Source organism: Arvicanthis niloticus, chromosome 13, assembly GCF_011762505.2.
Source record: "Arvicanthis niloticus isolate mArvNil1 chromosome 13, mArvNil1.pat.X, whole genome shotgun sequence".
Classification (NCBI taxonomy): domain Eukaryota; kingdom Metazoa; phylum Chordata; class Mammalia; order Rodentia; family Muridae; genus Arvicanthis; species Arvicanthis niloticus.
Genome location: NC_047670.1, coordinates 52,324,318 through 52,349,445, shown reverse-complemented (window position 1 = coordinate 52,349,445; position 25,128 = coordinate 52,324,318). Strand labels below are relative to the sequence as shown.

The following is a 25,128-nucleotide window of genomic DNA, read 5'->3' as shown; positions in this document are numbered from 1 at the left end:
ACTTACAACTGCCTCTGCCTCTTGAGTGCTGGGATTAAAGATGTGTGTCCCCAGGCTTGGCTTGAGATATCTTTTTTTAAGTGCCAAAGCTTGTGAAGCCTTGGGCTCAGTGTAATACCAGTTTGAATTGAGTATCACAACACACACTAATTTGTTGGTGGTTATCAGTTGGCGTATTTAGTCATAATAAGTATTGTAATCATGTCTGCTGTTCCATTCAAATCCAGATGCAGATGATTATCAATTATTGCGCAAAACAAATTTCATCTTCTTAGAGTGTGAAGTTTCAGATAAAAGAACCCCAAATCTGTAGTTAGGAAACGGTGGGTTCCAGGCCACTTTGTTACTGACTGCCCATGAGCCAGCCCTAGGACATGTCATTTAACCTCTCCCAGTCTGAACTTGGATTCCTGTTATCAGCTGAAGGGAACATTGGTGTTCATCAGTGTCTGCAGGGGTTGCTTTCAGGATGCACTTAGACACTCAGATAGGCTCACATATCTAATACAAAATTTTTTTTTTTTTAATGCCACACATGCACACATACCTGTATACTTTAAATAATCTCTATGAATTTACAAACACAGTATCAGTGCTGTACAAATATTAACCTGTTTTATTTAGGGAGTATTGACAAGAAAGACGTGTGTCTGTGTTCAATACAGACAGTTCTCCCTACTGCTTCCTGAGTGTTTTCCATCTATGGTCAAATGAACCCGCAGATGCTGAAGTTACGGATATGGGGCTTAGGGACATAGCTTAATGTTACCTGTCCACCAGGACTGTTTCCAGTAATATGTTTCACAGCAGCAAATCCTCTCTCTTCTCAGCTCTATAACCACAGGAAAGACATCTTAAAACTTGCTTTGGCTTTCCTATGTGTGTCCTGTGAGTTTGGTGCAGGTAAGGAGGATATACACCAGAAATCTGAACCTGTACTCAGACCTGTCCACATTTGTATGTGTGGAAATGTTGTATACAGCTGAAGCATTGTTTCCTATTATCACTGTTCTTTAGTAGGGCTGCCCCATTAAGGAGCAGGGCCTATGAGATCATTTTGTATTCAGTACCTTGATTCTTGAAACAAGAAGATGGTGATCTTATTTAAAAGGTGAAAAATTTGAGGCTAAGCAAAATTTGTCTTCATGATCACAGGTAGTTGTGAGGCAACAATTCTTTCCTCCTCCTGTAACTCTCTTGCACCAGTTATGACATCAAACTAAGGTGTGGTCCTATTAGGCCACAGACCAACCAGTAGTAAAGGAATATAATGACTGTTAAATTAGATTTTGTTTGAGAGTATACATACCCATGTGAGTATGTGTAAACATGTATTTCAGTTGTGTCCATGCATGTGCATGTTCCTGTGTTTATGTGCAAGCATGTAGGCTGAGGTTCGAGGTTGCTAGTAGATGTTGTTTTTAACCACTTCCCATCTTGTTTTGTAAGGTAAGATCTTGCTGACCTAGACCTCACTGATCTGGCCAGCCGGGGGGTGGGGGGGTCACAGATGTGTACAGCTCTTAGCTTTTCTGTGGGTGATAGAGATCAGAATTCAGGTCCTCATGCTTTGCACGAGGCACTTTACCAACCAAGCCATGTCCCTAGCCCCCAAGGAATTATATTCTTCACTGCCACATACTTAAATAACAGAGAATGGCATAACAGTTAATTCTGTGCCCTTATTGTTTATCTTTTTAGTCTTTGTAGATTAATCTTGTGGTAAATTAATATGTAGAAAGTACTTGTGGTGCATACTGAGTTGAGTGTCTATTGCAGTGGAAGGGATTTTATGATTGTTTATCAGCTGAACTAGCTTCTGTTCCATCAGACACCATTTTTAGTTGAAAGAACAAGCCACAGACCATGATTACTGAGACTTGGGATATTTGGCGGAGATTTTATTAAAGATGAATAAAGTTTGTCTGTCATTTGAGGGGAAACAGTGGCAATTTTTGCTGCCAATGATAAATTTTGAAGGAAACACTAAAAATTTGGAAAGCTTACTCAAAGGTGTGGTTTATTGATCTCTTGGGCATTCCTCAACCAATCATGGTTGACAATCAGGGTTAATTTATGCTTTCCTATTCTACTTTCAGCCACATTCACAAGTTTTTTGTCTGGCCTTTGTTTCACTTTATTGCATGGCTTATAGTCACTGGTCACATGCCCTTCTCCCTTAGTTGTCAGAGTTCCTTGAGACAAGAATCCCAATTGGCAGTTTGTTGTTTACCTTCTTTTTGTTTTTGTTTGTTGAGTTAGTTTGTGTAGCTTAGGCTAGCCTTGAACTTGTGATTCTCCTGTCTCCACATCCTTAGGACTGAGATTGTAGGTATTCATCACCTCACACAACTTGTGTTTTCGTTCTTAGTACAGGACTACACACATTAAAAAAAAAAAAAAAAAAAAAAACAAAAAAAAAAAAAAAAACTTATAGGAAGTACTTGTTCAAGAGGCCACTAAACTGGTTAGATCAGGCTTAGAATGTTGGGAACTTAATCATATAAGATAAAGAGGGCTATTAATGTTGAAGTGATAGTGTGATGAAGTTGTAGGTGGTCTAAGAAAGCCACAGAGGGCTGTTTGGATGGATCTGTACTGGACCAGATAAGAGACTTATTGTAGGGATTCAGGACAAGATAGCCTGGTCTGAAGTGGAGAAGAATGTTTTTTTCTGTATATCATAAGTTACTTAATTTGAGGAATATTTTGAAAAACAGGAACATCCCAGTACTTGTAGAATCCCACATGTATTGTGTACTTAGGAGGGGCTGAATGCCAGCTTGATGTCTGTTATATGCTATATGTATATGTTACACAGTCCCTGTGTTTATCCCAAGCTTCAATAACTGATATCAGGCTTCTTTAGTTGTATCATACTATGGGATGTATTACTTTCAAAACAATTTTAGTTGAGCAGGTATTCACATATGATCAACTTTAATTTTATTTTGTTAAAGACTTTATTGTTTTATGTATGTGGGTATTTTGCCTGCATGTAAGTCTGTGCACCATGTACAGGCAGTGCCTGTGGAGGCCAGAAAAGGTTCATGGATCCCTTGTAGCTAGAGTAATAGACAGTTGTGAGCTGCTGTGTGGGCACTGGGAATCAAAGCTACATTCTTTGGATCTCCTAACTGATGAGGCATCTCTCCAGTCCCAAGATTAACTTCTTAAAATGAAAAAATTGGTGGCATATAGTCATTGTCAGGGCCTCCATATTTATTATTCTGGCATTTCTCATGACCCCAGTAGAGATCTGACCCTTTATTTCCTGTTAGCAGCCACCAGCCCATTTTCTGTTTCTAGGATTTTGACTCCATTCTTCATATGCTGTGTGGCTGGCTTCCTCCAGCGGTGTAGTGTGCTGATAAGTTGCTACATGGCACACACGGGTCAGCTTTGCAAACATCTTTCAATAGCCAAATAGCAATCCTTTGTTTATGTTAAGTTGTTCTTTATGTGCATGTACTGACATTCGGGTCACAGTTGACAATGTCGCTGGGGAGCACTGAATCTACACTGGTCTATGTTTGATTTATGTGCCTGGGAGTGAAGTGGCTAGGCCATATGGCAGCTCTTCCTTTAACTTCCCAGGACCTGGCAAGTTGTCTTCCATAACAGCTGATCTTTTACATCCCACTAGGAACACTCAAGGGTTTATAAATGTATTATTAATGAAGAACACACTAAGATGGGGAAGGTAGAAAACAGTGTGTGTGTTCTTTTGAGTTTATTAGAGCTCTGTATCTCAGATTTTTGTCTGATGGACTTATTAAATATTTATTTACCATCACTTCAGCACTAAGAATGAAATTTAGCTCAGGGAAATATATCTAATCCACTTAGTGGTGCACAGACTAAGAAGTGAAGACCAGAGAAGTGAAGGGGAATTTAAATAGCCTGTGAAGTTTCTTGAGGGCAAAGGACCTATTTCTCTGTCTACTCAGAATTTAACAAAGTGAATAGCATGTCGGGGCTTGTTATGGGGCCTCCCAAGATAGCTCAGGCCCTACAGCACTGAGTACAGTAATGCTGTAGCTTTGTAAGACAAGATGTGTTGAATGACACCAGCTGAAGGAGAGGATGCAAGAAGCCCCATGCTGTTTAGGAAAGACCAAAATCTCTTTTTTAGTAGAGTTGCCTAGGACAGAATTTGTCACAGTGAATTGTGACAGCGCTGTCTGCCATAGAAGCTCAGCTGGATGGGGGGTGGGGAGTGTTCACATAGGGGGTACCCTGTCTCCAAATTTCAGACTCTCAGTAGGAAAACAAGCATCAACTGATAGGAGCCGCTATGACTGGTTCTGAGAAAGAACCCTGCCCAGATCCAAGTTCCTAGACTCCAAGCTCATTCAAAGGGTAGTAGTAGGACTTGCTATGTCCTTCTATGCATAGATATGTTCCTAGGCTCTGTGGAGAAACATAAATAACAGTAGATAACCAGCAAAAATTGGAGCATTAAATGGACCTGGATTTGTAATACTGTAAGGAAATTACATGGTTTCTCTGAGTGCTTCCTTATAGAATGACATATCACAGGATTTTAGTGAGGTAAAATGTTAAGACATTAAACACATTTATTCTGTACTAGTAACTAGCTTTTAATATTTCACTTGTCTGGGCCTGTTTAGGAAAGAGAGACTGCTAGAATTTGTATAAGAAATTTGATAAACGCAATGCAGGATTGGCTTATGTTAATCCAAATAAAATCTAAACAATGGGACGCATAGAAGTAGATGTAACATACTAATGTGATTGATATGTGATAGAACACAATTAGTGTAACTTTTAAAATTAATGTATTCATTTTACAACCCGATATCAGCCCTTCCTCTCCTCACAGTACACCCTCATGTAAGTCCTGTTCCCCTTAGAAGAGGAAGCCAGCCCCCCTCTGGGTGTCAACTTCCAACCCCACTCTCCTGTTTCACCCTCTACCCCTGCACATCAAGTTGCTTTGGGACTAGGCACATCCTCTCCCACTGAGGCCAAAACAGGAGTGTAACTTTTACAGTAGCGCCTACTCATTAAGTAGGACACCTAAAGAGCTGGCTCTGCAGTGGCTCCCATGCTTATCACCCCTTCAGACCAGATCTGGACTGTGTTAGAGAGTCCTGCCTATAATTCTAGATGGCGGAGAATGAAGTCTCAGACCAAACTGTCAAAAGTTCATTCTCCAGGATGCTGGAGAATCCAAGGGACTTTTACTCACCAGAGGTCTTCTGCTGTGTGTCAGTCTGCAAAGGGCTCCCGGGGAAGCTTTCAGCTGTTGGCTGCCGTGTAGGAGCTGGATGGAAGGGAAACTGCTTTTCATAGAAGAGAGGCTAGGACTTGGGAGCAAGGACTTTTCCTCCTAAAGTGTCTCTGCTGTGCCCTCTACTGACAAAAGTTTCAAATCATGCATGCTAGCAAAGCAGAAATAAAGGGCCCAGAAGAAGAGGCAGTTTGGAAATAGAAATCTGTGCAGATATATAGAATGGGTATGTCATTTCATATTCTTAGAAGATGGTAATAGATGGAGATTCAAGGGACCTTTAAAAATGCAAAGAAGTTGGACACTTACATGGTGTACAAAGCTTTACTTAGGGTGGAGGCAAGACCTAGACACGAGAAGGTGAAATCTTAGAATGATCAGAGAAAATCTAGGGTGAATCTTTATGTCCCCAGGTTTAGCTATGGATTCTTGGGCATAAAACTAAAAGCACAGAATACAAAAGAAAAAAACCAATATGTATGACCTTATGAAAATTAAAATCTTTAGGTGGGTGTGGCATCTCATGCCTGTCATGTTAGTACTTGGGAAGCTGAAGCACAATTGCCCAGAGTTTTAGGTCAGCTAGGGCTACATAGCAAGGTCCTTCCTATCTCAAAAGGCAAAGCCAAAAATCCAGAGAAGATTTAAACACGTTTATGCATCAAAGACACTAATAACAGAATGAAAAGTCAACTCAGAATATTAAAAAATTGCAAATAATGTATCTACTAAGTGATTGATATCTAAAACACAAGGCCAGCAACTGAACTGAATAGCAAAATAATCTTCCACAGCTCAATTGAGCAAAATATTTTAATAGACTCTCAGGATAGTTCTATAAACATATATTGATGACCAGTAAGGACGGAAAAGATGCTCAGTTTGCTAATCATAAGAAAACAAAAGGTTAAAGCTATGTTAGAAGCTACTTTATACTCACAGGATAGCTGCTATTAAAGAAAAAAGGAACAAGATAAGCAAGTATTCGTGAGGAAGGGGAAGAGGTTGAGGTCTTTGTGTGTCGTTGCTGACGGGAATGTAAGACAAAGGTACAACTGCTGTGGAAAGTAGCTGGAGGCAATTCAGAAAATTAGAGTCACTGTGACATAGTTCCCCTAGAAATTAGAGTCACTGTAACATAGTTCCCCTGGATGTAAACCTAGATGAGCTCGAGACTAGTGGCAAGCAGTGCTTGTGGGCACAGATGCTTAGCAGCTTTCCTACAGTAGCCAAGGAGAAGCAGCTCAGGTGTACAAGATGGTGGACTATGTTGTTTATATACAGTGCAGTACTACTTAAAGCTTTGACACCTGCTATAATGTGGATAAACTTAAAAGATACTGTGACAGTGAAGTAAGCCAGCCACAGGGAGACAACACTAAGATTCTGTTCATAAAGTATCTGAGTAGTCAGATCTGTGATGACCCAGTGTAGAGGGGTGTTTGTTAAGCCACATAGAATGGAGAGTTAGTGCATAAAGTACTCAGTTTCAGTTGGGGGAACCTAGAAAGCTAGAGATAGGTGGTTATAAAATGGTAAGGTTTGTATATTACAAACCACAGCTTTTTTAGAAAGGAAAAATTTGTTTAAGATTATTTATGTAGAATATCCTTTACCCAAAAATGTTCAGAATTTAAGATTATTACTTTTTTGTATTTTGGAATAATTTCATGTTTGTAATGAGATTTGGAGAATGGATAAGCATTAAGTTAATATATTTTACATACCCTTTACATATATAATAATCTGAAGGTGATTTTTATGTTGCATTTTAAATAATTTTGTGCATGAAATAAAGTTTCATGGTTTGGCATTCTTTGCCTAAGGCATCACAGTGACATCAAATGTTCAGACTGGGAGTTGTGTCTGTAGCATGTTAAAAGTGGAAGGGATCAAAACTAAGGCAGATTCTTATTTCTCTTTGTTTTAAAATAATATTCTGTTTTCTTGAACAAATGTTACTTAAATAATAAAAGGATAAAATAAAGTGAATCAAAAAGGCCAGGGGATGGATGGCAGGAGCATGTCCTCCTTGTGTGTGAGGCATAGTCATTGTAAAGGCAAAGTTGCTCTGCTTACCTTAGAAATAACCTCATTCATTTCTTCCTCAGATGGCTAGCTAATGATTTTATTCATTCATTTTGTTTGTATTTTATTGTTGTTTTGTTTTGTTGAGACAGGGTTTCTCTGTGTAGCCTTGGCTATCCTAGAGCTTGCTCTGTAGACTAGGCTGGCCTCGAACTCAGGGATCCACCTGTCTCCACCTTCTGTATTACCTAAGTACTGGTATTAAAGTCTATACCACCACCACTCTGCTACAGTTCCTTTAATTTTTGCTTTTTCAGAAAGAATCTCAAGCTGGCCTTGTGCTTTCTATGTAGCTGAAGCTAGCCCTGTGAGTTCCTGGCCCTCCTGTTTCTACCCCTGGGGTACAGCGGTTACAGGCATATGCCATCATTCCTGACTTCACTTATTTTTTTAAACATAGTTTTGTTCTGTAACCCCAAGTCCTGTTTTTTTAGTTTTTTTGTTTTTTGTTTTGTTTGTTTGGCTTGCTGTGTCACCCAGGTTGGCCTTGTACATCACTCTTCACCAACATCACTAATTTTTACCAAGTTTTTAACATTTTTGAGGCTGGAAGGTCGTTTGCCACATACCTGAGGAAATGATGGTAGAGAAAGCTAAGAGAGTTTAGTTGTTTGGACATGTGCGAAGTTCAGAGTGCCTGTTCACTTGTTACATAGTTTCTACTTGGAGTTATTCTGTAACAAGGAGAGATTATTCCATTGAGCATCTCTGTGTTAAATTCTGTGCCAAGCAAGTTTGTCTGGTGTTCCCTAAGCATCACTGCTGTGTGAGGTAGAGATTCTGTTACATAGTTGAGAAACTGCCCTGTGGTTGCTTGCTAGCACCAGACAGTTGAAAAGCTTTGTATCCAGTATTTGAAAATTAATCTTTCTGACTTCCAACTGGAGACAGAAGTTGGATGTACAAGGTCAGTGGTCAATAGGACATGAGAACGGGAATTCTAGTTTCCCAGCCTTTTACTTGGCACCTGCCTTTTTGAAAGACGGAATAGAGAACTTTTCTCAACTTTGTAGCCTTCTCATCTCTAAAGAAAGGGGTTGATTTGTCTTTTAGATCTCATGGCTTATTGAAAAGATGGGCTTTGGGAAGCTTGTAGTCTCCCTTCAGATTTGGTATGAAATTTGTTTAGACATGGGTATTTCTAATGATGACAAACAAAGTAGAAAATCTGGTGTCTTCCTTGGGGTTTTACTGCTGTGAATCGTGACCAAGGCAACTTTTATAAGGACAACATTTATTTGGGCCTGGCTTGCATGTTCCGAGGTTCAGTCCATTATTATCAAGGCAGGAACATGGCAGCTTCCAGGCAGGCATGGTGCCAGAGGAACTGAGAGTTCTACATCTTCTTCTGAAGGCTGCTATAAGAATAGTCTTCCCAGATAGCTAGGGTAAAAAAGCCCTAGCTATCTTAAAGCCCACATCCACAGTGATACACCTAGTCCAACAGGCCCACACCTAATAGTGCCACTCCCTGGGCGGAGCATATACAAACCATCACACCCAGCAAGGTCAGCGTGTAGGTTGGTGTAACAGGGCTGTCATCCACTGTGCAGACCAGGAGGGGCAGTGGATTGTGCCTTGCATAGCAAGACCACTTAGTTTACCAGTTAGCAACTGAACCTTAAACTAGGAGCAGGCTGGACCTACTAGATCTGTACTCCTTAGAAACCTTCATCCTATCTCTAAGTACTTTGAACCCTGTGATTTGGAAGCAGAGTAATAACTCATGGTTGCTTAGGTATTTGTTGCTGTGATTCAATTTGCACAGATTAGCACCTGCAACTTCGACTCATGTTTAGTGCCTGTGGTATTTACTTCCTTCTCTGTTTAAACAAGAACCAGTGCTTGAAAAAGAGCAACTTGCAGTGAGCAAGGTAATAAAATATCAGAGGAATTGCCCCAGTCCATGTGGTGTAAATAATTTCTCCTCCCATTGTTCCAAATGCATGCAAGGCAATAAATTCATTTCAAATAGAGATTAAGTCATGGGCAGCCAGAGTTTGTGGCATTGCCCAAACTCTGGAGGAAAACAGGTCAGTTCCTACCTTAATTTGCTTCCTTCTCCTGAGGCACAAATTTTGTTTTATTCATAGTGTCCTTTCTCTTCCATTTTGTGAAATTGGTTTGATTTGTTAGATACAAAAGTAAAAGTTCAGTGCTGCTGAACTGGGTTTATTTGTGCCTCTCCTGGGTTTCAGCACCACAAGTATTGGTGGCGGGCCAGGGCAGGGCAGTAAAGAAACTGCTGACTTGAACACTCCATTATTAGGGAAGGGTTCATTGAAGGGTTGTGTGTGTGAGGGAAAACAGGAACGAATGAATATCTAGAGTCCAGAGCAGAGAGCAAGGGAATCGGACTGGACAAGGCCAGGGCTAGGGAAGTGGGTGAGCAGGAGAGAAGAGGGGAGACAGGAGGTAGAGAATGGAGCATAGGAAGAGAACAAGAGAGTGAGTGCAGGAATAGGAGAGATTGTGAGTAGGGGAGCGCAGGAGACCTGAGTGGGAGTTTTGATGTTAAACGAATACTGTGAATAGGGGCTGAGGGAGCCTGGAGGGTGTAGTGAGCTTTCATATGCAGACACAGGTATGTGTCAATGGAACCAGTTGTCCCTTCTGCCGGAGGTAAGGGAGGGAAATGACTTCTTTCGGCAGATGGAAATCAATTTCACAAGTTCCTAAGTAATACTGCCTTTTATGTAACCTTGAGAAATCCTCCTATAGACCAGTGTGAGCTCATTTCTGGATATTTGGACTGCCTGAGACCTAACAGAGGGATAGCTTTTGAACTTTTAAATTAATTCACTTATTTCATTGTATATTTGTTGTTTAATACAACGTTTAGGTTGGTAAACCATAAGGCATAAGGCAGTATGATGCCTCCTTAGGCTCTTGGGAGACTTAGCTTTAATACTGTATGGCCTGCTCCTTAGGGTCTGTATCACAACTGGGATTGTGAACCAGAAACAGGATCTTTGATACGCAGCATAGGTAAGTCCTCCTAGCACCTCCTAGTTGTATCTAAAATTGCTTGATGATACCTCCCCCATGTAGTATTCTGGCAACAGTGTTTTTTTTTTTTTGTAATTTTGCTGGTATTTTTGCACACATATTACCTAATTCAGAGGTGATACTGATAATTTTCAGAAAGCCTTTTTTTTTTTTTTTTTTTTTTTTTTTTTTAAGGTAAACCATTGTGTTAACAACACAGTGTGGTAGAGAACTTGCATGGTACGCATGAGGCCCTTGGCTGGATCCCCAGTCTTTGGGATGAGGGCAGAAACTGACCACTGCTGCAGAAAACCATACTGTTGTCTGTTCAACATTACTAGTCTGTCACACTGTTATTGGAGGCCTTGTCTTAATAAAAAGCTAGGGATATTAGGCTGTTGTGCTCCTCCCCTTTCAAAAAGAGACCTGTGGTTCTTACCATCCTCACTAACTTTGCCTTCTAACCATCAGGACTTGGATGCATCGGTAGCAAGACACTGGTGCCTTGATTGTCAAACAGCCATTGCTCCATAATCATATGTTCTTTTGCTTAAATGGATCTATCATACCAATGTGTGTCAGTGAAGATAGGAAAGTCAGGATCATTTGTCTTACTGTGTCACCACTTCTCAGTGTTCGTTTGCACACTCGGCATCCATTGTGGCTTCTCTACTTGACAATTATTTATGGACCTTGTGTTGCCCTTTCTCATGTCCGCAACAGGTTTAATTGCTGGCCTCTGTAGCTAGTAAGCATTTCTATAGTTGTAACTGTACTTCTTATATGTGTATATAGTTAATTAGTTAATTTATGGGTTTTGGAGACAGAATCTCACATAGTCTGGACTGACTAGGAATTTACTATTACCAAAGATGGACTTGCATTCCTGGTCCTCCTGTCCCATTTCCTCAGGATTACAGGTGCTAAGGTTATAACTTCATGCTACATGCCCTGCTTTTATATACTTTATTTCTATCCAAGCTGTTAACTCTTCTTATAATTCCATCCCTGCTTTTAACCTTCAGTTGTTGGTTTTACACTGATTAAAAATTCAACACCAAGCCAGCAAGGTATCTTCAGTGTCTAAAGTGCATGCCATGCAAGCCGAGTTATATGGGCTTAGATAGTTCTTAGAGAGTTCTCTTTATTGTTAAACTGGCACACAGGATGTTGAAACTATATAAATGATAACATTTCCCCATTGTGAGGGAAATGGAAGTTCCTCCTAGGAAGTTTTCACTATGATTGACAACACAGACAATCCGCACACATGCTTCCTGAGCATGTGTACTGGTGAGTCTCTAGAGCAGAGAGAACAGTGGGTTTTAAGGTGGAGTGTGCAGTAGGTATTTTTGTCCCATTGTTTGTTGGTGGCCCCTGTATACTTACATTCCTCCATTAGGTATCATGATCCCGGTTTGTGCAGTCATTTGTTTTTTGCTGGTCTCATGGATGGGAAGTGGTGTCTCAACTCTAAAAGGATGCCCACAGGCTGTATGGTTAGTAAGCACAGAGTATGAGAGAGAGGAATTTCAGTATTTATCAAGAAAGTAGGATGGAAATACCTGTTGGCATTTAGGATACTGTAATAGAGCAGCACTGAGAATGAGTGGATGTAGCAGGGTGCACTAAGTAGAAATGAACCTCACACAGAATTGAGCGGGTTGCTAGGAAACACATACTGTGAAGTTAATGCATTGTTAGAGATGGGTGTACATGGTACAATTGAAAAGGAAAACCGTGCTTCTTCATTTAGTTTAGACCACTCTGAGACACTACTCTCCAACACACAGAAGAGTTCCCAATAGCCTTAGCTTTGTGGTACAACAGATGGTGATGTTATTCCATCTTTGTTTCTAGTGTTTTTGATGACATGAGCTCCCAGGATCATGCTCACTTTCTCTCTCTCTCTCTCTCCCTCTCCCCCTCCCCCTCCCCTCCCCCTCCCCCTCCCCGACCCCCCCCACTCAACAGAGTTTTCTGTACTGTTGGTCTCTAGAATGTCAGGACATAGGATATGTATGTGGACTGTTGTTTGGGGTATGAGTCCTTGTTAGCAAGCACTAGGACTTTTTGACTACTTTCTTAATCAGATATAACCCCTCTGAGAAAATGCTGAAATCTTTATCGTTTTAAAGGGTGATATGGGACGGTCGTTGAGATGAGAACTTGAAAAGTGGGAAGAACAGGGCCCTTGAGTTCTGGGTTCCGCAGGCCAAGGGCAGCAGTTTCTCCTAACGGCAGGAAACACCCTTACACATTCCTGTGTCATCCTCTCTATGTCCCCGTCTTCCTCCTCCTTCCCGACCTTGAGTTACACTGCTTGGACTGCTCAAGATCTAATGGCTTTCTTTGACACCATCACTGTTAGGGAATAGCCTTGCGGTAAATCTACATACAGGATTCACAACAAGTAAGGTGCATGTGGATGACAGGATTCCTGTTCTCTGTCCTCTCCTGGCTAATTTTTCTGCCCCGCCCCCCTCCATTTTTTTTATAAATAATTTAAGTTATATTTCTTTCTTGTAATTGTTAATGTGAGAGTCAACATTACCCTTAATTATCATTTTTATTTTATTTTAATACCTTTTTAATTTAAAAATGTGTTTGTGTACCCATGTACATGTTTACATACATACAGATACATGGCAGAGTGCATGTGTAGAGGAAAGAGGACAACTTTCAGGAGTCAGTTCTTGACTCCTACCCTGTGGTCTGAGAGACTGACTTCAGGCTTGGTCATAGGCAAGCACCTTTACCTGCTGAGTCATCTTGCCGGCCCCTAACTGTTATTTTAAAGTAAGAGACAGACAGTCTAGCTGGAGTTACTTTAGTATGTGGCCCGGCCTCTAACTCCTCTTACATGTGGATCTCAAGTTGCCTCATCAGCATTTCTTAAAAAGACTGTTCTTCCTGCCCTTGACTTTCTTGGCATCCTTTACAAGCATTATTTGGTTATAAACAAGCATTATTTGGTTATAATTGTGAGGTTTCTACACACACACACACATACACACACACACACACACACACACACACAGAAAGGTACATCGGGGAAGGGAAGGGTAATTCATCCTTAAGCAGAAGCAGATGTGCCTGTCCTTAGGCCAGTGTGACAGTCTCCTGATTGCTAAAGCTTTGTAGTGAACTTGGAAATCTTATTGTTCAGCTTTTTTCTTCAAGATTTTTGTTTTCAACATTCATAAACTCTTTTTTTTTTGGTTTTTCGAGACAGGGTTTCTCTGTTTAGTCCTGGCTGTCCTCTGTAGACCAGGCTGGCCTCGAACTCAGAAATCCGCCTGTCTCTGCCTCCCAAGTGCTGGGATTAAAGGCGTGCGCCACCACCGCCCGGCCATTCATAAACTCTTAAGGCTAGAGTTGGTGTTTTTGTTTTGTTTTGTTTTGAGGAGACTATAAATATTTAAGTGTCCAAAGAATTTTACAGGTACAGAAAATAACTTAGAATCGCTATCGTATATAAGACCAATTCCATTTATTTGCTTAAATATTTTTTTTAGGTGCCTACCATGTGTTAGTCATTGTGCTAGATCTTGGGAGGGTATAGGAGATGATGGACAAGAGACAGTGGTCCTGTATAAGCTTAAATTGACTCTACCTCTTATGGTTTTGAAGGGAGTGCAGACTTTGACTATATATGAATACCTAACCATGCTTATTGAATATAATTATATCTTTGATGTAGATGCCATTAAGCACAAATTTTATTCTTTTCCCATGAAGCCCAATCAGTGAAAATTCCTCTTCTCTTTAGTATGAATGAAAATCCAAGTGCCTGGAAGAGGATGAGGCTATTTAAGTAGCTACATTGGGTTCTTAGAAATTACAAAGAAATTATGTGCTGTTGTTTGTCCTTTGTGTGTGCACTGTCTCATAAAATTTCTTGGGAGTCAGGGAAAACATTTGCTTACCTTTCTCATGTCTTCAGTCATTTAACATTAATTTGGAAGTTTTAGCACTCAGTATCTGTTGCCTGGATGATCAAGTTGGTCCAGTCAGCCAAAGTGGGTGCTCCTGATGTGTGTGTGTGCTGTGGTGCTGAATTAGTGCCATAGCTTCTGTTGGCAAGCACCTCTGCCCTCAGGGATCTTGATTTAACTGTTTAGTATGAAGAGGAGACACACTAAATGTGAATTCTAAAAGGAGGAAATTAATAGATAAGGTGGAAAGTGAACTGTGCAGTACTGTAAGAAACACTAATATGTATACATGCTAGGAGTCACTTTGAGCCCAATTGGTGATTGAGGGGTAAGGGAGTCCTGAACAGAAGTGGAACTGCATCTAGGATAACAGAACTGAAAGAGGAACTGACACTCTCTAGAATGAAAGCATTTTTCAACAGGATGAAACACATGGAAACGTGTGGAACTCTGTTCTCCTGTGTCAGCCTCTGGGGCTGCTCAAACTCCAGTGGGAACAAAGTTAGGACTTACTCTTCTGTGTCTCAGTAGTACGAAGCTTGAGGACACAGAGAAGGAAACAGTTTACCTGCATAAAGAGAAAGAAACTAGGATTTGTCTGTAGTATGTTTGTGTTTATGGCAGTGTAGTATTTAGCTGGAGAGAGTGTATAGTAGGCAGGTAGATTATCAAAATGGCCAATTTTGAAAACTTGGGACAAAGTTTATATTTGATTAGCTTGGATGATTTTGATTCTTAACATTTTCTTTTGAAGTTTGATTATTATTATTATTTTGTCTTAGAACGAGCCACTGACCCCGGGTTATCATGGATTCCCAGCAAGGGACAGCCAGGTATGTGTCTATGCTTCTAATTCTATTAGTATGCTCTGAAAGAATGCATTAAGAGAGAAATGGTAACTTCTTCTGAAATTACATTTTTGAAGGTAGTATCATTTGTTTTACCAATGAATTTGCTTTTAGAGATTTTGAAGTAAGTACATTTCTGTGGGTATTATAGTCATGTTATTTAGAGTATGGGTCTTACAGGAGAAGCAGTCTCTTAGCAGTATATCTTCTCTGACACTTTTCATCTCTAGGTTATGAATTTTTAGCCTGATTTTCTTGGTACCTCTTAGGTCTTTTGTTTGTTTGGTCTTTGTTGGCTTTGCTTTGTTTTTTGTTTTCTTTTTTGTTTGTTTGGTTTTTTTGAGGGGGAACATTTTGAGACAGGGTTTCTCTGTGTAGCCTTGGCTATCTTGGAACTCATTGTGTAGACCAGGCTGTACTTTTACTAAGAGATCACCTACCTCTGCCTCCTGAGTGCTAGGGTTAAAGTAGTATGCCACTACCACCCAGCAGACCTCCTAGTTCTTAATACTGGTGTTATCTTTTTAATTTTGATCACTTGACTACTTCTTGCACAGATTTTTATTTTTATTTTTTATTTTTTTTTTTTTTGAGTATTTGCAATAATCTGCAGCAAGACAATTCCATTAGTCTCCCTGGGGTGTTCTTAGCCATGTGGGTTTTATAAGGGAAGGCTTACTTGAGAAAAAGCAGTTTCTGTTGCCTTTGTTGTTGGGTTGTTGGTTCCAAGCTCTCTCGAAGCCTTACTTCCTACAGCCTCAGTATAGCTGGTGTGTGTTGGGGTCTGGGAACTGCCACACAAACCACCCAGACCCCAGTCTCAGTGATCTCAGTCAAACAGGGATAGTTTATTGAATGCCACACCTAAAGACTGATTGATCAGGGCTGCAGACTAGACTCAAGAGCTAGCTTCAACCTTGAGCCAGGATCTTATAGATCTTTTAATTCTTGAAATTCACAAACATCTAGCCCAAGTTATTCCACCAATCAGTGTTTAGGGATAGGGGATTTCCTAGGAACATGTCTCTGTTGTACACTAATCCTGCTCCCATTGGATGGGGTATACAGCTATGGCAGGGGTCTTGCCTTGCCTAATATTCATGTCTTAACTTGCCAGCCAAGATGTCAGTTATCCACATACCTTTCACTTTCTTCCAAGCAGGTGTTAGTTATGAGGGAGGTCTTGGGAACTTAAGTTTTACTTGACCCCTACTCACAATGGAAGTTTTATTCCAAATAGCTTCTTATATTGGTACAGGCATCTCTCTTATGTTGGGGTCTATCCCAGGGGCGGCTTATGAAAGCAAAGACCATAAAAGTTTATACATAGGTACAGGGAGTGCTGCCTGGCAGTTGGTTTGGTGTCAACCTTATTGTGGCTAACTATACAAAGCTGTTCTACCTGACTTTATTGTGATTGATTTCCAAGAACACCAAAGCACAGAACATAACTGAATATACAGTCAACTCGGGCATGAGAAAGTTTCCTAGTAACAGCACATGAAAACGTTTCCTTATAATATTAGTAAGCACAAAATGGCAGGATAGACAGGTAACAGTTACCTAGGCCTTAATATTTTATCTACACGTTAACAATATACAAACCCTCAGCCTCAGTGTAGCTAGCATGTACAATCTTGAGCATCTCTATGTTACTTAAAGACTTGAGCAGATGAGGCTGGAACAGAGTAAGGTAGGACCCATAAAGCCATTCCTTAGAGAAGTGATGTGAATGAATTTCATCTCGCCTGCCAAGATATTGATATTTTTTAGGATATTTGAAAGAGTGATTTCTGATACCTTTGAAGACTTATTCATGGTTCTTTATAGTGTTGTTTAAAAAATGCCACCCATGTTCCACTTGCCTGTGGAACACAAGGAATAGCAGTGCTAAGTGAAAGTTTGAGTAGTTCTGGTCTAGAAGGAACTAAATCTCATCAAGAGTGTTGAAGCTGATCTCAGAAGCTAGGATGTCAGCAGTCCTCTGCACAACTGCCTTCCACATTAAAAGATTTTGCCCAGGGCTTTAATTTTTGCTAGGATGATGTCAGAGTGCCCACAGGTAGGATAGGAAGGACAGAAGAATAGTTGTTCTTCTCAAGGCTCATCTCCCAGTGGATCCTTCCTGTTGAAATAGAAGATGGGAATTTTAATTGAAAGATAAGGTCATTGGCCTGGAGAGATGGCTCAGAGGTTAAGAGCACTGGCTGGTTTTCCAGAGGTCCTGAGTTCAATTTCCAGCAACCACCACATGGTGGCTCACAACCATCTGTAATGGGATCTGATGCCCTCTTCTAATGTGTCTGAAGACAGCTACAATGTACTCACATACATTAAATAATAGGGTCACTGGCCCTAAATCTAAAGAGAATATAGAAGTCATGTATGTTTTTCTTCTTATTATAGCCCTGCCCTGGAGTTTCTACTGGCTGTGGTATTTATGGTGTTTATGATAGTTCTGTATCTTGGCCATACATCAGAAAGAAAATGCTGGTGCCTGGAGATGAGCCCCTATAGATTACGACTGAGTAGGTCGCAGATTGGGTGTAGCGGTTCTAATGTTAGAAATCCTTGCAGGTGGTTCTGTCATGCAGAATGAGAATTGTACTGTTACGGACTGCTTTGTAAGAAGGAGTTTTCTCTGTATTACCCTTTGCTTTTTCTCTGTATTACCTTCTGCTAAATAACATATAGGAGGTCACATTCAATCTCCTAGTCTAGTCTTAGATAGTAATACACATAGTTCATTATTTATAAAATTGCCTATCTAAGGATCAGACAGGTGGCAGGTTTATTGATGTATCTGTAGGGAAATAAAATTACGAATTTAAAGAGTCTGAAGAGTACTGCCTGGTTTTGTGTTTCTGTGGGGGTTGCAGATCAGTGAGGAGCTAAGCAAAAGGACTTAGTACGAGTGTGTGAAAGCTCAGTCAGCAGTCTCGGCCTTGCACTCCTCTTTTGCGCTTCTTTGGTAGCCAGGCTCTGTGTCTCTGTGTGCCCGTTACCTGTGCTCCTGTGCTCTAGGACGGTGCAGAACCCTTGCCGTGGGGCAAAGCTCCTGGTTTTACTTGAGGCACACTCCAGTGGTGAAAGGTTTATTTCTGTTTATTTTCTTGGTCTTTTTTTGTACTTTGGCTGGGTCTTTGAATTAGGGATCTTAGAAGAGTGCAAATACTCAAATATTGAACAGCTGCTTGTTGTACTCGAGAGATACAGAATCCAGATAAGTGCTGCTAACTAGTGCACCTAACCTTGTGACTTCCCACTCAGGGCATTGCGACTTGGTGTGAAACTGATTGGTGTGAAACAGGGGTCACCTGGCAGTTTGCACTGGGCAGGAGCTGAACTTGAACTTGAACAGGAGCTTGATCTTTATGGCTCCCAAGTGTGGTTTTTGTCTCAGCAAATCCAGGAGTTTGGGTTGGGGTGGTGAGGTGAATTTTAATTGTGTGTCTTTATTTGCTTTCCTTATTCTTTTGGGATTCTACTCGAAACATGTGGGAATCATTTCCATCCAGGACTTTCATCAGCATCTAATGCTCTTCTGCATGTTGTAAAATGCTGTTATCAGTGACTTCACGTTTCATCCTTTCTGACTTCTTTTACAGTAGATGATGCAAATGTTCTCTTTGGGATGGTAAGGATGCCAGTAAAATGTCTTCCCAAGGCTGCAGTTCAAGTCAGCACCTAATCAGATCTTGAACGCCTCTTGTGCCCATGGTCCATTTCTTCAAAATGGAAGTGACTGACATCCACTTGCTCGCTCGTGGTTTTACTTCTATTTAGAGGTTTCCCAGATTTTATGATGCTTAGCCATAGATCTAGGTATGAGGAGTTCGTGACCACTGTCTCAGTTCATTATCAACTTAGTACATCAACATTTTACCATGTCTGCAGCACATTCAGCCTGTTATTAATGATAAGACACAGTTATGTTAAAATCCCATGAAGAAAAGCAGAAGGAACCCTGTCTACTGGTAGAGGTTTCTCTTTTTTCTTTTTGGTGGTGGTTTGCTTTTGAGACGGTTTTTCTATGTAGTTCTGGCTGCCCTGGAACTCTGGTAAACCAGGCTGGCCTAGAACTCTGCCTGCCCCTCTCAAGTGCTGAGATTAAAGAAAGGTGTGCATCACCATACCTTGCAAGGCACTTTTGTTGCTGTTGTTTTAAGATTTATTTCACATGTATGAGCGTTTTGCCTGCATGTATGTGTGCCTGGTGCCCATGGAGGCCAGAAATGCTCTCTAAACTCTTGCAGCTGGAGTTACAGATGGTTGTGCACTCCCGTGTGGGTGCTGAAAATCAAATCAAGTCCTCTGCAAGAGCAGCCAGTGCTCTTCAGATGGTTATGAGTCACCATGTGGTTGCTGGGAATTGAACTCAGGGCTCTGGAAGTGTAGCCAGTGCTCTTAACCTCTGCACCTTCTCTAACCCACTTTGGGTTTCTTAAGCAAGGTTACCATAGCCTTTTTTCCTGAGCAGTCATTGGGCTAGCAGTCCATTTTGTTCATAAAGTCCTCAAGCACACAATAGTATTTACCAGTGTGGTCTTTCTGAAGAAGTGGAGAAGGCAAACAGTGTTTCAGTTTCACAGATGTAGAATCAGCTTTTTAAAAAGCTAAGTATTTATCAAAGCCATGAAGGGTTTTAGGCTGGTAATATCATTTAGTGATTTAGAGTTTTAGCTCCTGGGGGCTGGAAAGATGGCTCAGCGGTTAAGAGCGATGGCTCTTCTTCCAGAGGACCCAGATTTAATTCCCAGCAACCACATTGTGGCTCACAAATGTCTGTAACTCTAGTTCCAGGGAGTCTGATACATCATACAGACATACATTCAGGCAAAACACTAGTGCACATAAAATATACCCTTGTTGTTCTCTCTTGTCCCTGTGTTACAGCTGCTGACCCTTTTTTCAATTCATCCCTCTTCTGCTTCATCTCCCCCATGCCTATCTTAATGGGTTTTAAAAGGCTGCTTTTAGAAGCATGGGATGAGGTTATTTACAGTAGCATTGCTGTATCACTGGAACCCCACCCCACCCCACCCCCAAGACACCATTAACTACTTATAAATTCTTAAAGGCAAGTGAACCTCGTGAGTCCCATCCTGTTCCTTGATGAATGTTGATGGCCAGTCTTGTGCAGGTAATTACAGCTTCTTTGAGTTCAGGAGTGCCACAAACATGTACGCAAAAGACAGCATTCTATAATGTTCTAGCCCATTCTTAGTTCTCTCATTCTTTCTGTTCTCTCTTTTGTGATGTCTTAGAGTGAGTGATATAGATGTCTTGTTAATAGCTGAATGCTATATAATCACTTATTCTCAGTTATTGACCAGTTCTATGTGGGTTAGCACTGTCTTCTGATCAAGTCTGTCAGCACCATTTGTCTATGGAGATTAGCATGTTTGCTTAGGTAGCACCTGGATGAGCACATCATGTCCTTTTAGGAAAAATAACAGTTGTACCTTCTCTGCTAGGATCTATGACTCCATACCATCCTTGAAGGCTTTTGACCAGATTTATAGCACCAGGCATGGATTCCTTCTTATGGAACAGACTTAACTCTAGTCTGAAGGTGGTTGGTTGTTTATTCTTATAAAAGTCATGTCACCACTGCACCGTGGTACATCTTGCCTGACCAGTGTCTCTATTAAAGCAGAGTCTACCGCTAATCGAGAGCTTTGATGGTGTCTCCACAGCACTTGATTAGCAGTTCTGGCACTGTGCAGGCTGGCCAGCAGAAGATGCCCCATCTCAACCACAGCCTGAGCTCTTCATGTCCCACAGCCGTAGTGTACAGTTTCAGCATCTAATTCTGGTGGACAGCCAACTACTATTTGCCATGCATGCACTTATAAATGTACCCTAATATAGTAAAAATAAGACTGTAAGCATGTATTGTTTTTTAGATGGGAGAATAATTGCATGTGTCAGGTCTTGAGTTCTTGTACAGAAGGGACTTTGGAATGGTAGTTCAGTTTAGAAGAGGTCTTAGTTCTTTATAAAAACCTCACTGACTTGTTAAGATTATTGATTTGGGGTTGGCTGTCAGAGGAAATCTTGAAAATACAGCAGGGATCCTAAGACTGGTCCTTTGCCACCTCTAAGTGTTACAACTTTATACATCTACTGTTATTAAGGTGACTATTTATTAACCTGTTGTTCAAGTTGGGGCACTTCTGAGAGTAGAAAGAAAGGTATGCTGACAATTATGTTGACACAGCCTCAGACCAACTGGGTGGCATTGTATAAAGGCTTATTTTAGCTGTGATACAGACTAGCAGATCACCAAGGGTTGACTAAACATTTGGTTGAAGTAAGAAAGTAATTTTAAATGTTTGTTTAAAATTGCATACAGATCTACTGATAGAAATGCTACTAGGTTGTTTCATAAACTAGCTTCACAAAATGTCCAGTGTCTGTTAATTTTTGTTTATTTTTTGAGATAGCTTCCCTGTGTGTTGTAAGCTCACTTCCAACTTGGGATCTTTCTGCCTTAGCCTGCAAAGTGCTGGGGTCACAGGTATGTCACCAGACTTGGAAGTGTGTGTTTTAAAGACATTAATGGCACTCCTAGTAGCCCCATGGAGGTCTGTTCTTGTTCCCTTTCAGCTGTTCTTTACGTTTGTCTTGCCTGCATCTAATCTGACTGAGCAAAGATTTCTCGTGTCTTATTAAATGTTCTCAAAGCGTTCAAATGTGAACTGTTTGCAAAGAACCCTGACCTTGATTTCATCAATTTCTATAGCATCTAGAACTTAAACTTGTGTGGCATGTTGCATATAGTTCAGGGGTTGTGAGAGGGCATGATGGAAAAGTGCAGAATTGTGACTGGGTTTGATGGGCAGAAGGGCTAGAAGCGTGGCCAGGAAGTGCGGAGCAAGTGATCGGATGGAAAGCACACTGCCAGCAACTGTAGCTGAGATGGCTTTGGTTTCCGATTCTGAGTCACCCCAGGGCCAGCAGATGCACGTAGGTGACCAGAGTGGCCCGCCTGACATGCTCAGTCCTGTGGGATATCTGTAAACTAAGTGTGGTAGGCTCACACTGCAGTGCCTTCCCTAGTCCTTAGAGCTTGAATTCAGGCACCTCTCTCTCAGTGTCTCACACTTACTGCTTGTGAATGAGGTGTTACAGTGAGCCATGGAGATGAGAACAGACTGGCTTAGGTTTCAGTGTTGCAGGCTCTGTAGAAAGAGGATTTTTAGAAAATTACAAAAACAAATGTTTGTAAAGTGCTCTGTGGCTTAGGTATACAGAGCTCTTTGTGTCTCATTTGATTTTTAGAGTGGCTCGCCCAAATTGGACTTCTTCCTATTTTATAAAAAGAAAACCAAAGTGCTCATGTCCTAAAGTTCTGTTTCTGTCAGGTTTTCTTCTTGTCTTGCTTTAAAGGGCTGGTCGTTTATCTCTTTATTTTAAAATTAGAGACAATTATTGTTATATTGTCAGGCTCTTGGTTTGATTGAAGAATGACTTTTTTCTATTTTTAAAGTTCCTTTGATTGTGTGAATGAATATGTTTTAGTGAGTCTCAGAAATAAGTGAAAATTTCAGACCTGATGTTTAAGTTGGCATGTATAAGGGAGTTAACACTGAAGGTGGGAAAAAGTGATGAACTTTAGTTAACTAGCCTGAAATTTTTTTAGACTTATTTGTTTATTTACTTTTTAGTGTTTTGCCTATATGTATAAATGAGCATTTTGTGTGTGTCTGATACCTTTGAGGTCAGAAGAAGGAATAAGATCCCCTGGAACTGGAGTTATAGATGGTTGTGATTCCCCATGTGGATGCTGGGAACTCAATCTAGATTCTCTCTGTAAGTGCAGCTAGTGCTCTGAATCACCCAGCCACCTCTCCAGCCCCTGAGAGCAGTTTTTGTGATGATTTTCAGAACTTTAGTTATTTTGACTGGGAAGTAAGGACAAAAGCAAACATATCTCTTGTAGTCATTTGTCCTTATGCAGACAGAGCTGGCTGCTCTGCGTCTGGTGGGTAGATATTATGGGCAGAGGATGTGGGGAAGGGAGGGTTCAGTTTATACAGCTTAGTGCCTCCACGATTAAAAATGGACGCAGCTCTGTGTAGAGTGTGCCTTTCAGTTTTTAAGCCAGTGTGCACATGTATATACACATAGCTAACTAAATAATTCATCCTCCCTCCCTCCTTCCCTCCCTCCCTTTTTCCTCCCTTCTTTCTCCCTCCCATTCTCCCTTTTTCCCTTTCTTGCGCTCGCTCGCTCGCTCTTGCTCTCTCGCTCTCTCTCTCTGTCTCTCTCTCTCTCCCCCCCCCATTAGTTTTACCACATAGCACTGCTATGTTTTAGGTATCTTGAAATTTTCCATTTTATTCTTTTCCATTGAAGAATTGTTGATTGTGGTTATCAATTGATTGGTCGAAATTATTTCCTGGACTTGCTAATGAATTATAATCTGTGATTCTGGGAAAACATTATTTCAATCATTCTTGTCCTTCAAAATTCAACCTTAGGGCTGGGAATGTAAAGGCCACTTAGCATTCCTGAGGCCCCAGGTTTAAGTCTCAGAGTAAATATAAACAAAAAAAATAGGAGTATGCTCATGTCTTTAAGCATCCAGTCCCCAGCTATCCCCCAGCTATCCCTGACCCCAGCTAGAGGCTAGATTAAAATGATGGGTCCCTAAGTTAACTATTTCTTCTGTTCCTTACAGTCCAGTATCCCCACCCCCACTCCTGAGCATGGTGTTGTGCTTACACCCTCTAGTGGAGGGAGGGAGACACATGCGGCAGTTTTCACTGACTGGATTGTTGGCCTTGGCTTTGCCCCCAGGTCTCTCATTTTCACAGGTGCTCACAAGCCGGGTTTTCTATTGCTACTCGAGTTCTGCTTTCTCCTATTTATCGATTGTACATGTTCTCTGGCTTCCTGCTGCTGCAGCTAGGAATTACATTTTATATGCATACTTTCTTCCATCTAATAAATTTATTATTTCTTAAGCCACTATTTATCATTGCTTTATAGGTATATGATGCATCATTAACACTGTAAATATTTTTATAGTTAAGTGGTACAGTAACATGACTAACTTCCTTTCTTATATATACTATCCCCCCCCCCCCCCAGCTACTACATATGTACAGATATGCATAGGATATGAATCTATTTAAATGCACATGTGGCAGTCGTTTTTTAAAAGCTTTATTGAGGTATAGTTTCCATACTATAAAGTTTATCCAATACAATGTTCCATTCAGTGACTTTGTAAATTATGGAGTAATGGCCCCATCATCATCCTCCAGTTTTAGGACACCTCAGTCACTCCCAATATTTATTCAACTTCTCTTTTAGTCAGTTGTTGACTAAAAGAAAAATACTGTGGTAGGCTTTCTGACTGAAACTCTCTTCAGGCTATTTCCTATTGCTGGACTTGTGTGATGTACCTAATCTATTGTCTGTGACTCTTATCTAGCATTAATGCTTTTGAGGCTCATCTGGATTGTAGTCTATATCACTGTGTAGTAATGCTTTAATCAACAGTGTTTTAGTATTAGAATTTTTGAGCCACTATAATTGTATTGCAGTAGCTTCTCTATAATTAGCACTTAAGCAAAAGCACAGCTCTGACCTCACTGGAGGCTCACTACACTGCTTAACATGTCTCTGCTGAGCACTCCTGTGCTGCCCAACCACCGCTCCCCTCCCTCATGTAAGGTTCTCTGTGTCCCAGCTTTACTGTAGGGCTGGGTAAGGGAATGGGTTTAAGTTCCAGGACCTTCCCTTAGGGTACCTCTCATGTTTGTATTCAGCCCATCCTTAAGTCTCACGTTAGTTGCTGCCTCCACCATGAAGTCTTGATGATAGGTTTGTGTAGGAATAGATTCTTGGTGTCTGCTGTCCTCCGAAGGACATGCTTTCCACTTCTGTGAGTTGGTTAAAAGGTTATGGCCCATACAATCCTGTGATAAGAACCTGATATATTTGGACAAAGTGGGGAACAGGACAGCTTTGGTTGGACTGCCAGATTTCATCA

At 40.9% G+C, this 25,128-nt stretch overlaps 1 protein-coding gene across 34 annotated transcripts in view; it reads left to right on the top strand.

The window, feature by feature from the left end:
- The window catches only part of Rbfox2 (RNA binding fox-1 homolog 2), a 238,402-nt gene that overhangs the window by 68,522 nt on the left and 144,752 nt on the right, over positions 1 to 25,128 (top strand). For 28 of the 34 annotated variants that reach the window (XR_013103347.1, XM_076911545.1, XM_076911553.1 and 25 more), the window contains exon 2: positions 15,054 to 15,104. The exons of the other annotated variants lie outside the window; for them this stretch is intronic. Coding sequence is in view for 26 of the 28 variants with exons in the window: in XM_076911545.1 (XP_076767660.1) it covers positions 15,054 to 15,104 (51 nt within the window). In the remaining 2 variants the exon portion in view is untranslated. The remainder of the gene's footprint in view (positions 1 to 15,053; positions 15,105 to 25,128) is intronic. 34 annotated transcript variants of the gene reach the window in all.